The sequence below is a fragment of the Oncorhynchus mykiss genome, chromosome 2 (assembly GCF_013265735.2).
Source record: "Oncorhynchus mykiss isolate Arlee chromosome 2, USDA_OmykA_1.1, whole genome shotgun sequence".
NCBI lineage: Eukaryota > Metazoa > Chordata > Actinopteri > Salmoniformes > Salmonidae > Oncorhynchus > Oncorhynchus mykiss.
The window spans coordinates 76591372-76610768 of NC_048566.1; the positions used below are offsets into that span (position 1 = coordinate 76591372).

Consider the following 19397-nt stretch of genomic DNA (forward strand, 5'->3'; position numbering starts at 1 on the left):
CTCTCTAACCACGAAGCTACCTGCCGCCCCTCTAAGGTGCAGGGTTACGTAACCGCGTCGAAGCCGGCTAGTAATGGCTATTTAACAGTTGGATGGCCTTGAGATGGAAGCTGTTTTTCAGTCTCTTGGTCCCAGCTTTGATTCACCTGTACTGACCACACCTTCTGGATGATAGAGGGGTGAACAGGCCTTGGCTTGGGTGGTTGTTGTCTTTGATTATCTTTTTGGCCTTGCTGTGACATCGGCTGCTGTAGGTGTCCTGGAGGGCAGGTATTTTGCCCCTGGTGATGCTTTGGGCAGACCGCACCACCCTCTTGAGAGCCCCTGCGGCAGTTAATTTGCCATAGCAGGCGGTGATACAGCCTGACAAGATGCTCTCAATTGTGCATCTGTAAAAGTTAGTGAGGGTTTTAGGGGCCAAGACAAAAGTTGATCAGCCTCCAGAGGTTGAAGAGTCGCTGTTGCGCCTTCTTCACCACACTGTCTGTGTGGGTGGACCATATCAGAATGTCAGTGATGTGTACGCCCCATAATACAATTGGCATTTGATTGTGAGGTCTTCTACTTCGGGTGAACTAAAGGACTTGAGTTTCTGTATGTTATCACAATCACATCATGAGTAGTTGATCATGAAACATACACCCCTGCCTTTCTTCTTCCCTGATAGTTATTTATTCCTGTTTGAGCAAAATACTGAGAACCCAGCTGGCTGTAAGGACGGGGAGATGATATACTGAGAGAGTGATGTTTTCGTGAAACAGAGTATGTTACAATCCTTGATGCCTCTCTGGAAGATCCTCTCCCTGAGCTCGTCTACTTTATTATCCAGAGACTGAACATTATACTCCGAAGCGGTGGATGATGTGCAGGCCTCCTGAGTCGGACTTGAAGTCCACTCCAAATACCTCTTTTTCCCCTGTGATGTGATGTTTTGGAGCAGCTTCAAACAGCTCAAATAAGCAAAGAGAAATTATAGTCCATCATTACTTTAAGATTTGTAGGTCAAATCCCAAAATTATAAGAACTTTGAATGTTTCTTCAGGTGTTGTCGCAAAAACCTTTAAGGGCTATGATGAAACTGCTTCTCATGAGGACCACCACAGGAAAGGAAGAGCCAGAGTTACCTCTGCTGCAGATGTTAAGTTCATTAGAGTAAACTGCAGCTCAGATTGCAGCCCAAATAAATGCTGCACAGACTTAAAGTAACAGACACATCTCGACATCAACTGTTCAGAGAATACTGCATGAATCAGGCCTTTATGGTCAAATTGCTGCAAAGAAACCACTACTAAAGGACACCAATAAGAGGAAGAGACTTGCTTGGGCCAAGAAACACAAGCAATGGACATTAGACCGGTGGAAATGTGTCCTTTGGTGTGATGAGTCCCAATTTGAGATTTTTGGAAAGTGAATGGATGATCTCTGTATGTGTGCTTCCCACCGTGAAGTATGGAGGAGGGGGTGTGATGGTGTGGGGGTGCTTTGCTGGTGACACTGTCAGTGATTTAGTTATAATTCAAGGCACACTTCACCAGCATGGCTACCACAGCATTCTGCGGCAATACTCCATCCCATCTGGTGTGCTTAGTGGGACTATCATTTGTTTTTCAACAGAATAATGACCCAAAACACACCTCCAGGCTGTGTAAGGGCTATTTGACCAAGGAGAGTGATGGAGTGCTGCATCAAATAACCTGGCCTTCACAATCACCTGACCTCAACCCAATTGAGATGGTTTGGGATGAGTTGGACTGCAGAGTGTAGGAAAAGAAGCCAACAAGTTCATCATGTGGGAACTCCATTAAGACTGTTGGAAAAGCATTCCAGGTGAAGCTGGTTGAGAGAATGACAAGAGTGTGCAAAGCTTTCATCAAGGCAAAGGGTGGCACTTTGAAGAATCTAAAATATTTTGTTTAACACTTTTTTTGGTTACTACATGATTCCATATGTGTTATTTCATCATTTTGATGTCTTCACTATTATTCTAAGTTGTACAAAATAGAAAAAAATAGAAATTAGTAGGTGTATCCAAACTTTTGACATACCAGTATATGTATGTATATGTCTACTGTGTTGGTGTGGGTTGGATTTCAGCACACACCCTACTGGCACAAGTAACTCAATCCATACCCACAATCCCCACAATACAGCGAACTGAAAAGAGGAGAGACCCAGGGATGTGTGTGCTTTTTTTGAGCAGAAACCAGACTTAATACCAGAGAAAATACTATTGACATCAAGAAAGCCAGTCAGTTTTTCCAACACTTTAGATAAACATGGCAAAATAGAAATGGTCCTATAACAGTTAGGATCAGCTTGATCTCCCCTTTAAATAAAGGACGCACCGTGGCTGCCTTCCAAGCAATTGGAACCTCCCCAGAGAGGAGAGACAGGTTAAAAAGGTCAGAGATAAGCTTGGAGATGATAGGGTCTGCAACCTTAAAGAAGAATGTATCTAAACCACCTGACCCAGATGGTTTTTGGGGGTCAAGTTTAAGGAGCTCCGTTGGCACCTCGGACTCACTGACTGCCTGCAGGGAGAAACTTTGTAGCGGGGCAGGGGAAAAAGAGGGAGGAGCATTGGGGCTAGCCACATTAGAAGGGGTGGGAGATGAGGAAATGTTGGACAGGCAATGAGGCATGGCTGAGTCAAATGGGAATGCTGACTTAATGAAGTGGTGATTTAAAGAGCTCAGCCATGTGCTCCTTGTCAAGTAACAAACACATCATCAACATAAAGGGACATGGGCAGCTGTGAGGAGGTTTCATTCTTGAGATTAGATCAACAGAGAGCGAGAACTGCTACTTAAAGTAACTACCTTTGGCCTTCCGGATAGCCTGAGTGCTCTTATTTCTCATTTGCCTGAACAAGAGCCAGTCAGCCTGAGTTTGTGTGTGCCAAGCATTTCACCAAATTGAATTTTTGAGGCGGAGTAACTCTGCCAGATCATGGTCTACAAGACTACTGTGCACCTCCACTGGCAAAATCGATGCCATAACCAATTGTGTTACCGCAAAGACCAGCGACCAGTGAGTGTTAAATATCACCACTGCTTGAAATGCTTGAAATTGGTTTTTAAAGACACACCTACAATATTTCCATCCCTCCCACCTCAGCACAAGAGAGCTGATATAAGACAGGGTTGGAAAATAGCAGAGCGCTGGCTTTTACAAGTCGAAATTGCCCAAGAACGTGTGTTTGACACAAGTGCTGCCTTAACACCAGCCAAAAATAGAGTCCACAGTGTTATTACTAATGTTATGTAGAAATACGATATGATATGATCTGATGTTTAGTCAACATGCATGAAATATATTGTATACTGTTATGTTTTAATTACACTTTATAGGTGACTTTCAGGCAGACGTCACACCACAATTGTACTAAAATTCTGGAGCCATCAACTAAATAAACATTTGAAAAGATGTAGCAACATTTTGGTGTGTGAAAGATGAGAGGTAGAGAGGTAGAGAGGTGTAGAGAGAGTGAAAGATAAATAGTTTACACAGTCTCTTTTAATTAAAAGTAAATGTACATTATTTGCAGTAAAAATACTTAAAATTACTACTTTTTTGAGGTACAGTATCTGTACTTTACTTGACTAAATTGTTGACAACTTTTACTTCACTACATTCCTTAAGAACATGTACTTTCTACTCCCTGACACCCAGAAGTACATTTTGAGTACTTAGCAGAACATGAAAATGGTCCAATTTACACACTTATCAAGAGAACATCTGTGGTCATCCCTACTGCCTCTGATCTGACGGACTCACTAAATGCTTCGTTTGTAAATGATGCCTGAGTGTTGGAGTGCGCCGCTGGTTATCCATAATTTAAATAGTGGCGTCTAATTTTCTTAATATAAAGATTTTTAAAAATCTTTTGCTTTTGATCCTTAAGTAAATTTTAGAAATTACATTTACTTTTGATACTTAAGTATATTTAAAACCAAATACTTTTAGATTTTTACTCAAGTAATATTTTACTGGTTGACTTTCACTTTAACTTGTGCCATTTTCTATGAAGGTATCTTTACTTTTACTCAAGTATGACAATTCAGTACTTTTTCCACAACTGTGTATTTGTTTCAAAATGTGGAGAATTCCATTGTTTTGGCTGTGTCATTGGAAATCCCCTAGCTACTGCATAGTAAGCACTTAGTGTTGTTAGGTTCTTATTTTACAGATCTAAATAACTCACGGACACTAGAGAAGCTTTAACCAAGTTGAATTCTTCCCAAAGGGTCGACACAGCTGTATTCAGACAGCAAAACATTTCTCTCCATCACAGTTATATACATCCTACGTAAGACACGCCTTCTCTCCAATCCTTACATCTTATTGTTCAACAGAAAGAGAGTAACAGGATACCAAACGCTTATTACTCCCTTAAGGGAATTTGTCCTCACCACCTGACCTCAAACCTCACCTCCTGACCTCAACCCCTCCTTCACCTAATCCACAGATATCCACCTGTCTTCCCTATATCAACACGTCGCTCTCCTCTCCTCCATCAAACACATTCCAAAGCCTTCTGGCTTTCTACAGAGGACCCTTAACTTCTGACATAAAACCCATTCTCTTCCACTCCTTATCATTTAGTTAATATCTCAATGTTCAAAGTTTAGCCGTTTCCAACAGTGTTAATCAGCAATACAGATATAAAGCACACTACACTGAGATATGAACACCTGTCCAAGGTCATGAATAACAATGTGCAGGGAAATACTTCTCCAGATATTTACCAAGTTGTCTTTTTTAAAGTTAACATAATTGGAGATCTTTTATACACACACTGATACAGAAACAACAGTCCTGTAAAGAGTGCTCACCAAGGCCTGAATAGTTTATTTCAGACAGGACTTCATATTTGATGACATACCAAATTCTGTCCTGCTGGTCAGGAGGTGTGTGTGTGTGTGTGTGTGTGTGTGTGTGTGAACTAGTCATGATTGTTGATTTAGCACTTGTTTTGTTACTGATTGAGCTTTGATAAGGTTTACAGTTCTGCCCTGATTTAGACAGTTATCTAGCTTCGCGGTCGACGTCACCGGTCTTCTAGCCATCGCCGATCCATTTTTCATGCTCCATTTGTTTTGTCTTGTTTTCACACACACCTGGTTTCAATTCCCTAATTACATGTTGTATATGTTCCCTCTGTTTCCCCCATGTCCTTGTTGGGAATTGTTAATTTTGTAAGTACTCGTGCTATGTGTTACTGGTGCGCTACGGGTTTTTTACCCATGTGTTTGTTGTTTGGTATGCCGTTAGTTTTATATATTAAACTGCACCGGCTATACACCAAGTTCTGCTCTCCTGCGTTTGACTTCCCTGCCATCAGTTACGCACCCCTTACAGAATACCCGACCACCTATTGAGTCAGCAGGAACAGGTGCCCCTGGTATAGGGGCCGAGGAGCGCATCCAGGAGCAAGCGAAAGTAATCCACCATCTCGGCGCCATCATGGATCAAGTTATCCAGACCCTGGACTGTTGGGAGAGACAGGGAGGTCCTCCAGCGACTTCAACAACGCAACCCGAACCTCCACTACTCTCTCCTCCTTCAACCGGTCCCAGTGGGATGTTTCTCGCCCTTCCCGGGGAGTATGATGGGACGGCGGCACGGTGTTAGGGTTTCCTGTTACAGCTGGACCTATACCTGGGCACCTTTGACCACCCGAACAAAGATAGAGCGGTGGGTGAGCGCCTCTTCCAGCTGAGGCAGGAGACGAGGAGCGCCCAGGATTTTGCCCTGGAGTTTAGGACTCTGGCTGCCGGCGCGGGATGGAATGACAGGGCCCTGATCGACCACTACCGTTGCAGTCTGCGCGAGGACGTACATAGGGATTTGGCCTGAAGAGACACCACCATCACGTTGGATCAGCTTGTGGACCTGCAGCAGGCAGGGCACTCTGGCGTCACCCCAGGAGAGTGTGCACCACTCTCATCCAGAGTCCTCTGTTGTCCAACTGTTTGTACCTATTTGTTTTTCTGATTTTCCCCGGATTCCCAGCATAAGGCGCTCGTCAATTCAGGCGCAGCTGGGAATTTTATTGACAGAGCACTCGCTCTTAGTTTAGCGATCCCCATTATTCCTGTGGTTAGACCTTTCCCAGTACACGCTCTGGATAGTCGACCATGGGGGTCCGGTCTAATCAGGGAAGCCACTATCTCCCTGGCCATGGTGACGCAGGGGAGTCATGAGGAGCAAATCAGTCTCTTTCGCCTGCGTTTCCCGTGGTACTGGGCCTTCACTGGTTGGCTCGTCATGACCCCACCATTTCATGGAAACAGAGGGCTCTCACGGGGTGGTCGCGAGAGTGCTCAGGGAGGTGTGTAGGGGTTTCCGTTGGTGCTACCCCCCGAATATGCCGATTTGGCTCTCGCCTTCTGTAATAAGGAGACTCAATTACCACCCCATCGAGGGGATTGTGCGAAAAATCTCCTGGTAGACGCTGTACTTCCCAGGAGTCACGTGTATCCACTGTCACAAGCGGAGACAGTGTCTATGGAGACATATGTCTCCGAATACCTGCGTTGGAGGTACATTCGGTCCTCCACTTCACCTCAAGTTTCTTTTTTGTGAAGAAGGATGGAGGTCTGTGCCCGTGCATTGACTATAGAGGTCACAATCAAATCACGGTAAGGTACAGTTAGTTACCTCTTATCGCCACTGCGATTTAGTCAATGCACGGGGTGCGCTTCTTCACAAAACTGGATCTCAGGAGCGAATTCCACCAGGTGCGTATCCGGGAGGGAGATAAGTGGAAGACGGCATTTAGTACCACCTCAGGGCATTATGAGTACCTAGTCATGCCATATGGGTTGATGAATGCTCCATCAGTCTTCCAATCCTTTGTAGACAAGATTTTCAGGGACCTGCACGGGCAGGGTGTATTGGTATATATCGATATACTCCGCTAAACGCACCGAGCATGTGTCTTTGGTGCGCAGGATACTTGGACGACTGTTGGAGCATGACCTGTATGTCCAGGCTGAGAAATGCCTGTTCTTTCAGCAAGCCGTGTCCTTCTTAGGGTATCACATTTCCACATCAGGGGTGGAGATGGAGAGTGACCGCATTTCAGCCGTGCGCTATTGGCTGACTCCCACCAAGGTAAAGGAGGTGCAGCGATTTTTTTTAGGGTTTGCCAATTACTACCAGAGATTTATCCAGGATTTTGGTCAGCTGGCTGCTCCCATTACCTCACTGCTGAAGGGAGGTCCTGTACGTCTGCAGTGGTCAGTTGAGGTGGACAGGGCTTTTGGGCAACTAAGGGCTCTGTTTACCTAGGCGCCCATCCGGATCCCTCTTTGGCGTTCATAGTGGAGGTGGGCGCGTCCGAGGCTGGGATAGGAGCGGTGCTCTCTCAGCGCTCGGGTATGCCACCGAAGCTCCGCCCCTGTGCCTTCTTCTCGAAGAAGCTCAGCCCGGCTGAGCAAAACTATGACGTGGGGGACCGCGAGCTGTTGGCTGTCGTCAAGGCCTTGAAGGCGTGGAGACATTGGCTTGAGTGGGCTAAACACCCTTTTCTCATCTGGACTGACCACCGCAATCTGGAGTACATCCGGGCAGCGAGGAGACTGAACCCTCGCCAGGCAAGGTGGGCCATGTTTTTCACCCGTTTTGTTTTCACCCTTTCGTACAGACCAGGTTCCCAGAAGTTTAAGGCAGACTCACTGTCCCGGCAGTATGACACAGAGGAGCGGCCAAAGGATCCCACTCCCATATTCCCAGCCTCTTGCTTGGTGCCGCCGGTAGTGTGGGAGCTGGACGCGACCATTGAGCGGGCGTCACGTGCAGAGCCCACTCCCCCCCCAGTGTCCAGCTGGGCATCTGTACGTTCCGTCTGCTGTCCGCGACCGGCTGATCTATTGGGCCCACACGTCACCCTCTGGTCATCCTGGGATCGGTCGGACGGTGCGCTGTCTTAGTGGGAAGTACTAGTGGCCAACTTTGGCTAAGGATGTGAGGGTTTATGTTTCCTCCTGCTCGGTGTGCACCCAGTGTAAGGCTCCTAAGCACCTGCCCAGAGGTGTTACAACCCTTACCCGTTCCGCAATGGCCTCGGTCGCACCTGTCGGTGGATTTTATAACCGATCTTCCACCTTCACAGGGTTACACCATGATCCTGGTCGTTGTGGATCGTTTTTCTAAGTCCTGTCGTCTCGTCCCTTTGCCCGGTCTCCCTACGGCCCTACAGACTGCGGAGGCCCTGTTTACTCACGTCTTCCGGCACTATGGGATGCCTGAGAATATAGTGTCTGATCGGGGTCCCCAGTTCACGTCGATGGTCTGGAGGGCATTCATGGAACGTCTGGGGGTCTCGGTCAGCCTTGCCTCACGTTTTCGCCCCGAGAGTAACGGGCAGGTGGAGAGAGTTAACTAGGATGTGGGTAGGTTTCTGAGGTCTTATTGCCAGGACCGGCCGGGGGAGTGGGCAGCGTTCGTGCCCTGGGCAGAGATGGCCCAGAACTCGCTCCGCCACTCCGCCACTCACCTCTCTCCTTTCCAGTGTGTATTGGTGTATCAGCCGGTTCTGGCTCCTTGGCATCAGAGTCAGACCGAGGCTCCTGTGGTGGTTTGGCTCTCGACCCGGAAACCTGCCCCGCCGCCTGCCCTGCCGGAAGCTGAGTCTGCGGTTTGTGGGACCATTTAAAGTCCTGAGGAGAGTGAACAAGGTATGTTATAGGTTACAGTTTCCCCCCGATTACCGCGTTAACCCCTCGTTCCATGTGTCTCTCCTCAGGCCGGTGGTGGCTGCGGGAATTTCCTCCGCCCCCTCTGGACATCGAGGGGTCCCCGGCGTACTCCGTTCGATCCATCTTGGATTTGAGACGTCGGGCGAGGGGCCTTCAGTACCTCGTAGACTGGGAGGGGTACGATCCGGAGGAGAGATGCTGTGTTCCAGAGGACATGTGTTCCGGAGGACATGTTGGACCCTTCTATGCTGCGGGATTTCCACCGTCTCCTTCCGGATTGCCCTGCATCTCCGGGTCGTCACCGAGGCCGGTGTCGGCGCGCTGCTGGAGCCGCGTGTCAAGGGGGAGGGGGGTTACTGTCACGACTTCTTCCGAAGTCGGTTCCTCTCCTTGTACGGGCGGTGTTCAGCGGTCGACGTCACCGGTCTTCTAGCCATCGCCGATCCGTTTTTCATGTTCTGTTTGTTTTGTCTTGTTTTCACACACACCTCGTTTCAATTCCCTAATTACAATTTGTATATTTTCCCTCTGTTTCCCCATGTCCTTGTCGGGAATTGATTATTTTTTCATTTCACCATCTTGGCCATGTTCTGTTATAATCTCCACCCGGCACAGCCAGAAGAGGACTGGCCACCCCTCATAGCCTGGTTCCTCTCTAGGTTTCTTCCTAGGTTTCTTCCTAGGTTTTGGCCTTTCTAGTGAGTTTTTCCTAGCAACCGTGCTTCAACACCTGCATTGCTTGCTGTTTGGGGTTTTAGGCTGGGTTTCTGTACAGCACTTTGAGATATCAGCTGATGTACGAAGGGCTATATAAACACTATTTTATTTGATGATTATTTTGTAAGTACTTGTGCTATTTGTTACTGGTGCGCTACGGGTTTTGTACCCATGTACCCATGTGTTTGTTTTGTATGCCGTTAGTTTTATATATTAAACTGCTTTGGCTATTCACCAAGTTCTGCTCTCCTGCGTTTGACTACCCTGCCACCAGTTACACACCCCTTACAATTTCCCTCTGATCCTCACACAGTCTCTTACTAATGGAGTAGAGAGCTGAGTAGAGAGTTGAGCCTCTGTTTGAACTAATGGACCACAGATATACAGAGGTTTTATAGAAACTAAGAAAAAGTATGATGAACACATTTATGCACTGTTGTGTCTGTAAACTGGGGACCTGGAATAATCGAGAATAGTGCTGAACTCCTCTGTCTGCTTAGAGAGCAAAGCAATAGATGGAGGGTGTGTGAGTTCTTGTGTCTGGTGAATGAGGCACAGACCCAGACAGACAGTGACAGGCCATATCTCAGAGCAGGCTTCCCCAGGGTCGGAGCAATCTGTGTGGACATGAGTCAGAGATGCTCCTCTTTGAAGGGTGGAGGGGTCAGGTACATGAGGACTGGGGGTGAAATCACAAACTGGTGTGTGTGTGTCACAAATGTGGGTGTACGTGTCTGCTATCTCTGCTCCTGACAAACAGTTTAAGCCAGTTGATGATGGTGTGTGTAGAGACAAAAACACACTTGTATGCATACACATCCACACACACACCGGTCGCTGACCATGCTACAGAGATAAGAGCTCTTAAGCAGAAGTGAAATGTTGAAGCTTTCATTAAAGTCCATTTCACAGTGCTGCTGCTCTCCTGAGCATACTTCGGTCTTAATGCCATTTAACAGATGGCATATTTGACTCTGTGATATTAAGTTATTTCTACATGTATGATGTGTAGATGGTTGGATATATTTACAGGCTCCAATTGGGTAAAGCTGCTCTTGTTGTTTTTTGTTTCAGTTTCTGGTAACAGTCAGTGGTGAATGTGAGGTGTGATTTCAGTCTTACAGGCATCATGAGCTTGATGTGTCAAATACAGTGATTCAAAACAAACACGATTATTGTGCACTTCAATAGTTTATTCAGTCTACATGGAAGCTAAACAAACACCAAACTCCAAACTCCAAAATCATATTTTCATATTTCACTGTGTTTCTGTAAGTCATTTACTTTTTCACTCAGCATCATGATGCAATCAGCAACATGGCTGAACCTGTGTTCACATCCGATGTTGTCTGGGAACTAGGAGGTTGTCGTTGCAATGCCAGAGTAGAAAGGAAACAACCTTACAGCTCAACTGAATATATTAGCAGATGTCATCTAACAAAGACCACAGCTTTAACCCAATGATGTCGATGCTTGCTTTAACCACACTGGACCAAAGCCAAACTGACCCACAGTGGTTGCCATGGGTAATATGTGTATTATAATGACCAGAGTGGTTGCCATGGGTAATATGTGTTCTAAAATAACCAGAGTGGTTGTTATGAGTGATTCAGAATAGTTGCCATTGGTGATTGATGTTCTAGAATGGCCAGAGGTGGAATAGATTCTGTGTGAGGTTTGGGGTGGTAGACTTCTAAGAACGGTCGGTGTCTGTGTTGGGTTTGCGGTCATGGTCATGTTGGTCAGATTTAGGCTGCGGTGGCAAAGCCCACTTGGTTGTTTGTGCGGTCGTAGACGGAGTAGTACTCCCTGAGGAATACATCTCCCAAAATCCACAGGGGCTGTCCGTTCTGGGACGGCAGGTAGGTGGGGATGATCCCCACGAAGCAGAACTGGTACCCACCCTGGTTGTTCTGGATAGAGAGGAGAACACGCATGTTGAGTGCAATACACACACACACACAGATAAACATGCATGCACATGCACTACTGACACAAGGCTTATGGCCTTCATTATCCTAACATCAGTCATAGAGGGTCATACACAAACACACACACACGACACACTAACTTACCTGCTGAATGTATGCAGATGGCGGCAGGGGGAAGTTGACTCCATTGATGGTGAAGGTGAGAGTAGGCAGGCTGTTGATCTGGTTACAGTTCACTGTGTACTGCATCAACAAACAATTCACAGACATGAGTGACACAAAACATCCCTGTACTGGTTTACTCTGGTCTGCACTGGTTTCCCCAACTTCTACTTTTTGGATTACACTGTTTTATGGTGTCAGTTAGTACTGGTCTGTTATGGTTTATAATGGTTTCCTGCTACCTGTCCATACTGGTCCTGCTGGGCTCCAATGGACTGCATCAGCGTTCCCATGATCTGTTTGGGTGCAGTCAGCATGGAGGTGCCTGTATCCACGATGGCCTGGCAGCCCTGCCCACACCACCCTGTCTCCTGACCGTTGATCTGGAATCTGGAGATGTACAAGGGTTAGTGTTAGACAGACAGGCAGGCAGACAGGCAGGCAGGCAGGCAGGCACACAGGCAGGCAGACAGGCAGGCAGACAGGCAGACAGGCAGACAGGCAGGCAGGCAGGCAGGCAGACAAGCAACTCCTAAAGGAGTTTTTCACCCTAGCTTTTGCAGGCTCTTAGTGGTTCTGATGTCAGTGTATGGTTAAGTGTGTTTAGTTGGTGTGGTTGATCCTGACCCTTGGATGCCGATCTGCCAGTATGTCTGGGCGGTGACGGGGGTCCAGTAGATCTGACCCTGATACTTGGTGTTGTCCACTTCTCCGAACGACAGCTCACTGCCCTGCTGGCCGTCCCTGCACAGAATTTTTTTAAAGCCATCAAACAATTTTACAAAGATACAAGGCAGTTGGCAAGAAGATGGTTCACTCTTCACAGAAGACACTTTTCTTCTCAAAAATCTTATGTCTTATATCAGTGATATAGTTTCTGGAGCAGGAATAATGAATATAACGTTGATTATGTACATAAATAAATAAGTACATTATTAAAATATATCACCTGTTCATCTAGAAAGCGAACACATTGCCCTGCAGACGGTTCTGTGATATCTGTGTGTATTTTATATTGAGGTCTGGTAGCAGTACATTATACGTGTGGTAAGTAAGTGGTGGTAGGGATGTCAGATCTTAACTTGATCACTTTTTTGTCACTGCTCATTTTCCTGCTGCATCAGGAACTACAAATGAGCCGTGTGGGTCCCTGTAAAAAGAGCAGTTGTCTTTATCTCCATGCTGGGTCATTTGAGTCATTGGGATCAGAACTTGGTTTCAAAATAAATGTCTCAATTTTTCACTGAAACACCATGCCTAGGTCATATTACTGCATTTGAAATGCAGCCATACATATCAACAACTGTCATTTTATATAGCATAACAACACAAGATAGATGTTGGTCTCATCTAGGCTATGACATACACGCTTCAATTGTATCCTATGTTCAAAATGTAGTTCAATCGTGGGGTCTGGTAGGGTGGTGTGGGTTACGGTTGCTGACGTCAGCTCACACATATAAGCCTACCATGTTGCCGTTGGTTCAATTCCGGCCCACAACTTTCTGGCACAAATAACTAAATCCCCCAATATACTAGATTTATTTACACATTTTAAATATGGACAGTCTAGGGATATTTTACCCTGCGATCTTAATAATAAATGACCATATCAGACACTTTTGGATAACATAAATAGGAAACCAATAAAATTGTAACTAAGGGCTACACCAGCATTAGTGTCAGGTAAATTCCCACAGTGGATACTTTATTTCTATTGTATGGAATGCTTATCAAATTGATAAATCACCTGTAGTCTGTTCAAAAAGTACTCTGTTGCTCTGATGACAATACCAACTAGAGGGTGAACATATCTTGAAACACTTTGGTTGCAAGCAGGACTAAGGTAACACTGATATCGTCTTTTAGGGAGCTGCAATGAAGTGAACATTAATGGTCGCTATTGAGATCAGTTGTGCGGGTGAATTTAGAGCGTACCGATAATTTAACGGGACATCAGCTGACGATAATGTAAGTGCCATCGATGGCTGCAATAGGTCCCTTGTTTTTGATTATTCCACTAGGCTACATTTTGAAGGCTGTTAGTTAGCCTCCATTATTACATTTCCCTGGCTGAGATGATGAGCTGAGTTGGGCCATCATCTGATTTGACAGATGTAGGCCTACTGTAGAACGATAAACCTTCCTCCAGGGTGGACGCTTGTCCGTGTTTTATAGTTCGGCTATGTATTATTTGTGATTATAGTTCTAGTCCTTGGTGTGAATTGAAAGCCTGTACTGTGTGCCTTTTAATATTTCATTTCTTAAAGCTGTCAAGTTGTTCATACATTTGAGCCTATCGAAGATGATTTTGTTGATTAATTTTACTTCTTGAAAACATTTAAATAAATGCAATTAACTTGTTGGTCTAATGTCGTCTCAGGCTGGTCACCTGATCACTCAGCATTGGATGCAAACTCATGAGGTTCGGAGTGAGCTGCTTATGGCAGATCACAATGTTCTAGCGAGCGTTAAGAATATTCTGAATACTGATGTAACATAGGCCCTTCATTTTGTTTTATTTTGTTTTAAGCCTTCCCCAAACCATAGCCCTAAACTTAACAACTGAATTAATTCCTGAACTGTTAACCATTGAGTTGTTTCTGTTTTAATCATGTAACCACGCGAAATGAATGTGTCAAAAATAGACATTGATCCATGAGTCAAAGGGCAGTGGGCCGAATTTGAACCCATGCCGACTCTGACATGTATGTACCGGGGTCAGTGGCTGTAACCGCTGGATCACACAGGATTTGAGGAAAACAGTGATTAATTCTGCCTATTGCTTTCCTTCAACATATATAATAAAACAGTTAATGTAAAACAACATATTTTCCCTAATGAAAATACATCTACCCCCTAAGAATATGGCCGGTTATTATAATCCACGTCAGAATGAACACGAGACGCCGTAGCCTTCACGTAGCCTACATAAGGTAGAATGTAGGTATGGTACTGCTTTGTGTACAAACACGCTTCCAGCTGCCCACTGGAACAGTTCTAAATCATTCTTCAGATATTCAAATCCTCCTTCTGCAGGATTATTTTCCTCTTGCTGCGAAAGGGGTCCAATTAAGATCTGACATCTGTAGTGGTATATGTGTGGTAAGTAGTGGTATATGTGTGGTAAGTAGTGGTAGTGGTATATGTGTGGTAAGTAGGGGTAGTGGTATATGTTTGGTAAGTAGTGGTAGTGGTATATGTGTGGTAAGTAGGGGTAGTGGTATATGTGTGGTAAGTAGAAGTAGTTGTATATGTGTGGTAAGTAGGGGTAGTTGTATATTTGTGGTAAGTAGGGGTAGTTGTATATTTGTGTTAAGTAGGGGTAGTGGTATATGTGTGGTAAGTAGTGGTATATGTGTGGTAAGTAGAAGTAGTTGTATTTGTGTGGTAAGTAGGGGTAGTTGTATATTTGTGGTAAGTAGTGGTATATGTGTGGTAAGTAGTGGTATATGTGTGGTAGGTAGGTAGGTAGGGGTAGTGGTATAAGTGTGGTAAGTAGGGGTAGTGGTATATTTGTTGTAAGTAGTGGTATGTGTGTGGTAAGTAGTGGTAATTAGTGGTATATTTGTGGTATAAGTGATGGTAGGAGTACTGACCTGGTCAGGTAGAATGCAAATATGTTAGCCTTTAGAAGGTTCAGTGACATGATGTTGTCCATGAAGGGAGTCTCTTGTCCGGCTGAGATGGAAGGGTAGGACATGCCAAGGATACCATCAAACTGGGCCACAACAAAGGTCTGACCTGGCTCGTCAGTACTCAGACCAATCTCCTGGTGGTTGATGAAAATACCACCGACCTAAAGAGGTGACAAACAACACACTCACTCAGCATCATGGAAACACTGGTTTTATTAGAATGGAAGTACATGTACATGGCTGTATCTGTTGTGGCTTTTTATTGCATGTAGTGAAGAATAACTGTGGTAGAAGTAGTTAAGTATTTGTAAGGTTGTTATGGTGGGACTCACGTTGACGGTGTCATATCCGAAGACTCCACTGAGACTGCCAGTTCCGTAGGGCAGGTAGAAAGTTTCCCCATTAGCTGAGTAGGTGGACGACTGCTGGGGGTTGAACTTTGTGTGGCTGTCTGCAGGAGGAAGGGACACAAACAACTTAGAGGAAATATACTCTCTACAATGTATTTATCTGGGAAGTGTGTAGAAGTGAAAATAGATTAAAATATCTCTGATAGTAGTAGTAGTAGTAGTAGTAGTAGTACAGTCGTAGTATTATAGTTAGTAATACTTATTGTTGAGAAAGTAGCAGTTAGTTTATACATGTTGTAGGTTGTTGTAATATTAACTAGCAGTTGCTTTCATTGTCATGAAGCTATCCAGCTGTACTCACTGCAGGCCTGAGTGTTGCAGAGTACAGAGTCAACCCACAGGTTGGCAGAGCCAGTGTCAAACAACACCTGGAAGGACTGGGGGGGAGTACCGATGGTGATGGCTCCATAGTAGGTGGTCTGGAAAACACAACAGGGAAAGTACAGTTGACAAAAGATAGAGGTGCTGCTAATACATTCATACAACAACACATCAGATCTAGAGTGGTTGGCGTGGTTTAGACTCTACTTCATGGAGTTAGATGTTATCTTGACATGGTTGTTATCTAGTTAGACCTACAATTCACATTTTCTACGTTAGCCTACATCATAACATTTCATTCTGGAATATGAAAATAGACTAGTGTGGACATAGACAGATATAGACAGGACATTGAGTAACATTCTAGATAGACCATAAGCTTGTGTATTATAGCATGTACGTACGTCGGCGTAGTTGTTGATGTACATGGTGGCGGAGCCAGCGAACTCGTCAGGAAAGTATTTGAGAGCGGGGTCTTGGTAGGGCAGGCGTTCTCCTTTCTCCATCATTCTCTCACGGATTGACTTATGCTTCACCAGAGGGATCCTAGGGTAACAAGAACATAGATACACTCAGATATGAAGTCGAACTCTGCAAATGCAAATAGGTAGAGAGAGCGACAAGGCGTTATCATTGACTATGAGAGATGAGAAAAGAAAATTGTGTTTTAGGTAGAATTTAGGGAAAAAGAGCAACTGGATGGAGTGAAAAATAAATCAAGTGAGTACTAACCTGTGGATTCCCTCAGCGAGCACAGCACATACCAGCACAATAACCAGACACTTCATGGTCACTCCTGAAATCACAACTAGTGGTGGATACACCTTAGCTTGGGTCAGGACTGATCTTATATACTGTACCAAACACACATATGTGCACACATGAATGCAAGCGGGTGTGATATGGGTACGCGTGAGTGTGTGTTCACATCCCTTATCAGACTTAAGGAGGTGACTATCAGCTTCTTTTTCCCCTGACTCCACATTCTCTATTCAGTGTGCAGGAAATCCTCTACTCCCCTGTACCGATAGCAGCGCTAACCAAACATTACTATTAGTTTACTGAACCTTAAGGGAGATAACCAGATTAGATAAGATACAGGGCTCTATTATAACAAACCAAACGCATTGGTATATCTTTTCGCTTACGGTTGCGTTATGGGTTCAGCGGTGTCAAAAATATTTTTTTTGCTGAGAATTTTTGCTCTGCTTCAAGATATTCAAATGAGCCTCATGAGTCCCTGGAAATGAGCAGTTCTCTTTCTCTCAATAGGGGTTAGTTTAGTCATTGGGGTCAAGGCTTGCTCCCTCAAACGCTAGGCCTAGGTCCTGTTACTGCAACATTCAAATGTACAAACAAATACAGCCGTGTATATATATATATATATATTTTTTTTTTTTTTTTTCTCTGTCAGTGCTCCTTCTGCTCCTCCTTGCACAAAGGCGGAGGTAGCGGTCCTGCTGCTGGGTTGTTGCCCTCCTACAGCCTCGTCCACGTCTCCTGATGTACTGGCCTGTCTCCTGGTAGCGCCTCCATGCTCTGGACACTACGCTGACAGACACAGCAAACCTTCTTGCTACAGCTCGCTTTGATGTGTCATCCTGGATGAGCTGCACTACCTGAGCCACTTGTGTGGGTTGTAGACTCCGTCTCATGCTACCACTAGTGAGAAAGCACCGCCAGCATTCAAAAGTGACCAAAACATCAGCCAGGAAGCATAGGAACTGAGAAGTGGTCTGTGGTCACCACCTGCAGAACCACTCCTTTATTGGAGGTGTCTTGCTAATTGCCTATAATTTCCACCTGTTGTCTATTCCATTTGCACAACAGCATGTGAAATTTATTGCCAATCCGTGTTGCTTCCTAAGTGGACAGTTTGATTTCACAGAAGTGTGATTGACTTGGAGTTACATTGTGTTGTTTAAGTGTTCCCTTTATTTTTTTGAGCAGTATATACAGTGCCTTGCAAAAGTATTCGGCCCCCTTGAACTTTGCGATCTTTTGCCACTTTTCAGGCTTCAAACATAAAGATATAAAACTGTATTTTTTTGTGAAGAATCAACAACAAGTGGGACACAATCATGAAGTGGAACGACATTTATTGGATATTTCAAACTTTTTTAACAAGTCAAAAACTGAAACATTGGGCGTGCAAAATTATTCAGCCCCTTTACTTTCAGTGCAGCAAACTCTCTCCAGAAGTTCAGTGAGGATCTCTGAATGATCCAATGTTGACCTAAATGACTAATGATGATAAATCCAATCCACCTGTGTGTAATCAAGTCTCCGTATAAATGCACCTGCACTGTGATAGTCTCAGAGGTCCGTTAAAAGCGCAGAGAGCATCATGAAGAACAAGGAACACACCAGGCAGGTCCGAGATACTGTTGTGAAGAAGTTTAAAGCCGGATTTGGATACAAAAAGATTTCCCAAGCTTTAAACATCCCAAGGAGCACTGTGCAAGCGATAATATTGAAATGGAAGGAGTATCAGACCACTGCAAATCTACCAAGACCTGGCCGTCCCTCTAAACTTTCAGCTCATACAAGGAGAAGACTGATCAGAGATGCAGCCAAGAGGCCCATGATCACTCTGGATAAACTGCAGAGATCTACAGCTGAGGTGGGAGACTCTGTCCATAGGACAACAATCAGTCGTATATTGCACAAATCTGGCCTTTATGGAAGAGTGGCAAGAAGAAAGCCATTTCTTAAAGATATCCATAAAGTGTCGTTTAAAGTTTGCCACAATCCACCTGGGAGACACACCAAACATGTGGAAGAATGTGCTCTGGTCAGATGAAACCAAAATTGAACTTTTTGGCAACAATACAAAACGTTATGTTTGGCGTAAAAGCAACACAGCTGAACACACCATCCCCACTGTCAAACATGGTGGTGGCAGCATCATGGTTTGGGCCTGCTTTTCTTCAGCAGGGACAGGGAAGATGGTTAAAATTGATGGGAAGATGGATGGAGCCAAATACAGGACCATTCTGGAAGAAAACCTGATGGAGTCTGCAAAAGACCTGAGACTGGGACGGAGATTTGTCTTCCAACAAGACAATGATCCAAAACATAAAGCAAAATCTACAATGGAATGGTTCAAAAATAAACATATCCAGGTGTTAGAATGGCCAAGTCAAAGTCCAAACCTGAATCCAATCGAGAATCTGTGGAAAGAACTGAAAACTGCTGTTCACAAATGCTCTCCATCCAACCTCACTGAGCTCGAGCTGTTTTGCAAGGAGGAATGGGAAAAAATGTCAGTCTCTCGATGTGCAAAACTGATAGAGACATACCCCAAGCGACTTACAGCTGTAATCGCAGCAAAAGGTGGCGCTACAAAGTATTAACTTAAGGGGGCTGAATAATTTTGCACGCCCAATTTTTCTGTTTTTGATTTGTTAAAAAAGTTTGAAATATCCAATAAATGTCGTTCCACTTCATGATTGTGTCCCACTTGTTGTTGATTCTTCACAAAAAAATACAGTTTTATATCTTTATGTTTGA

The 19397-nt window shown here is 44.8% G+C and overlaps 2 protein-coding genes across 4 annotated transcripts in view; one reads left to right on the forward strand and one right to left on the reverse strand.

Moving 5' to 3' along the window:
- mapk8ip2 (mitogen-activated protein kinase 8 interacting protein 2) overlaps nucleotides 1-19397 on the forward strand; it is a 135398-nt gene that overhangs the window by 52696 nt on the left and 63305 nt on the right. The gene's annotated exons all lie outside the window — the stretch shown is intronic.
- Nucleotides 10680-16687, reverse strand: LOC110496598 (gastricsin). The gene is made up of 9 exons (XM_021572587.2): nucleotides 16617-16687; nucleotides 16289-16430; nucleotides 15865-15982; nucleotides 15486-15604; nucleotides 15115-15314; nucleotides 12143-12259; nucleotides 11758-11905; nucleotides 11498-11596; nucleotides 10680-11335 (listed from the first exon to the last, which is right to left on the reverse strand). Exons 1-9 carry the CDS (start codon nucleotides 16670-16672, stop codon nucleotides 11171-11173), a joined length of 1164 nt encoding a protein of 387 aa, XP_021428262.1. The 5' UTR covers nucleotides 16673-16687; the 3' UTR covers nucleotides 10680-11170.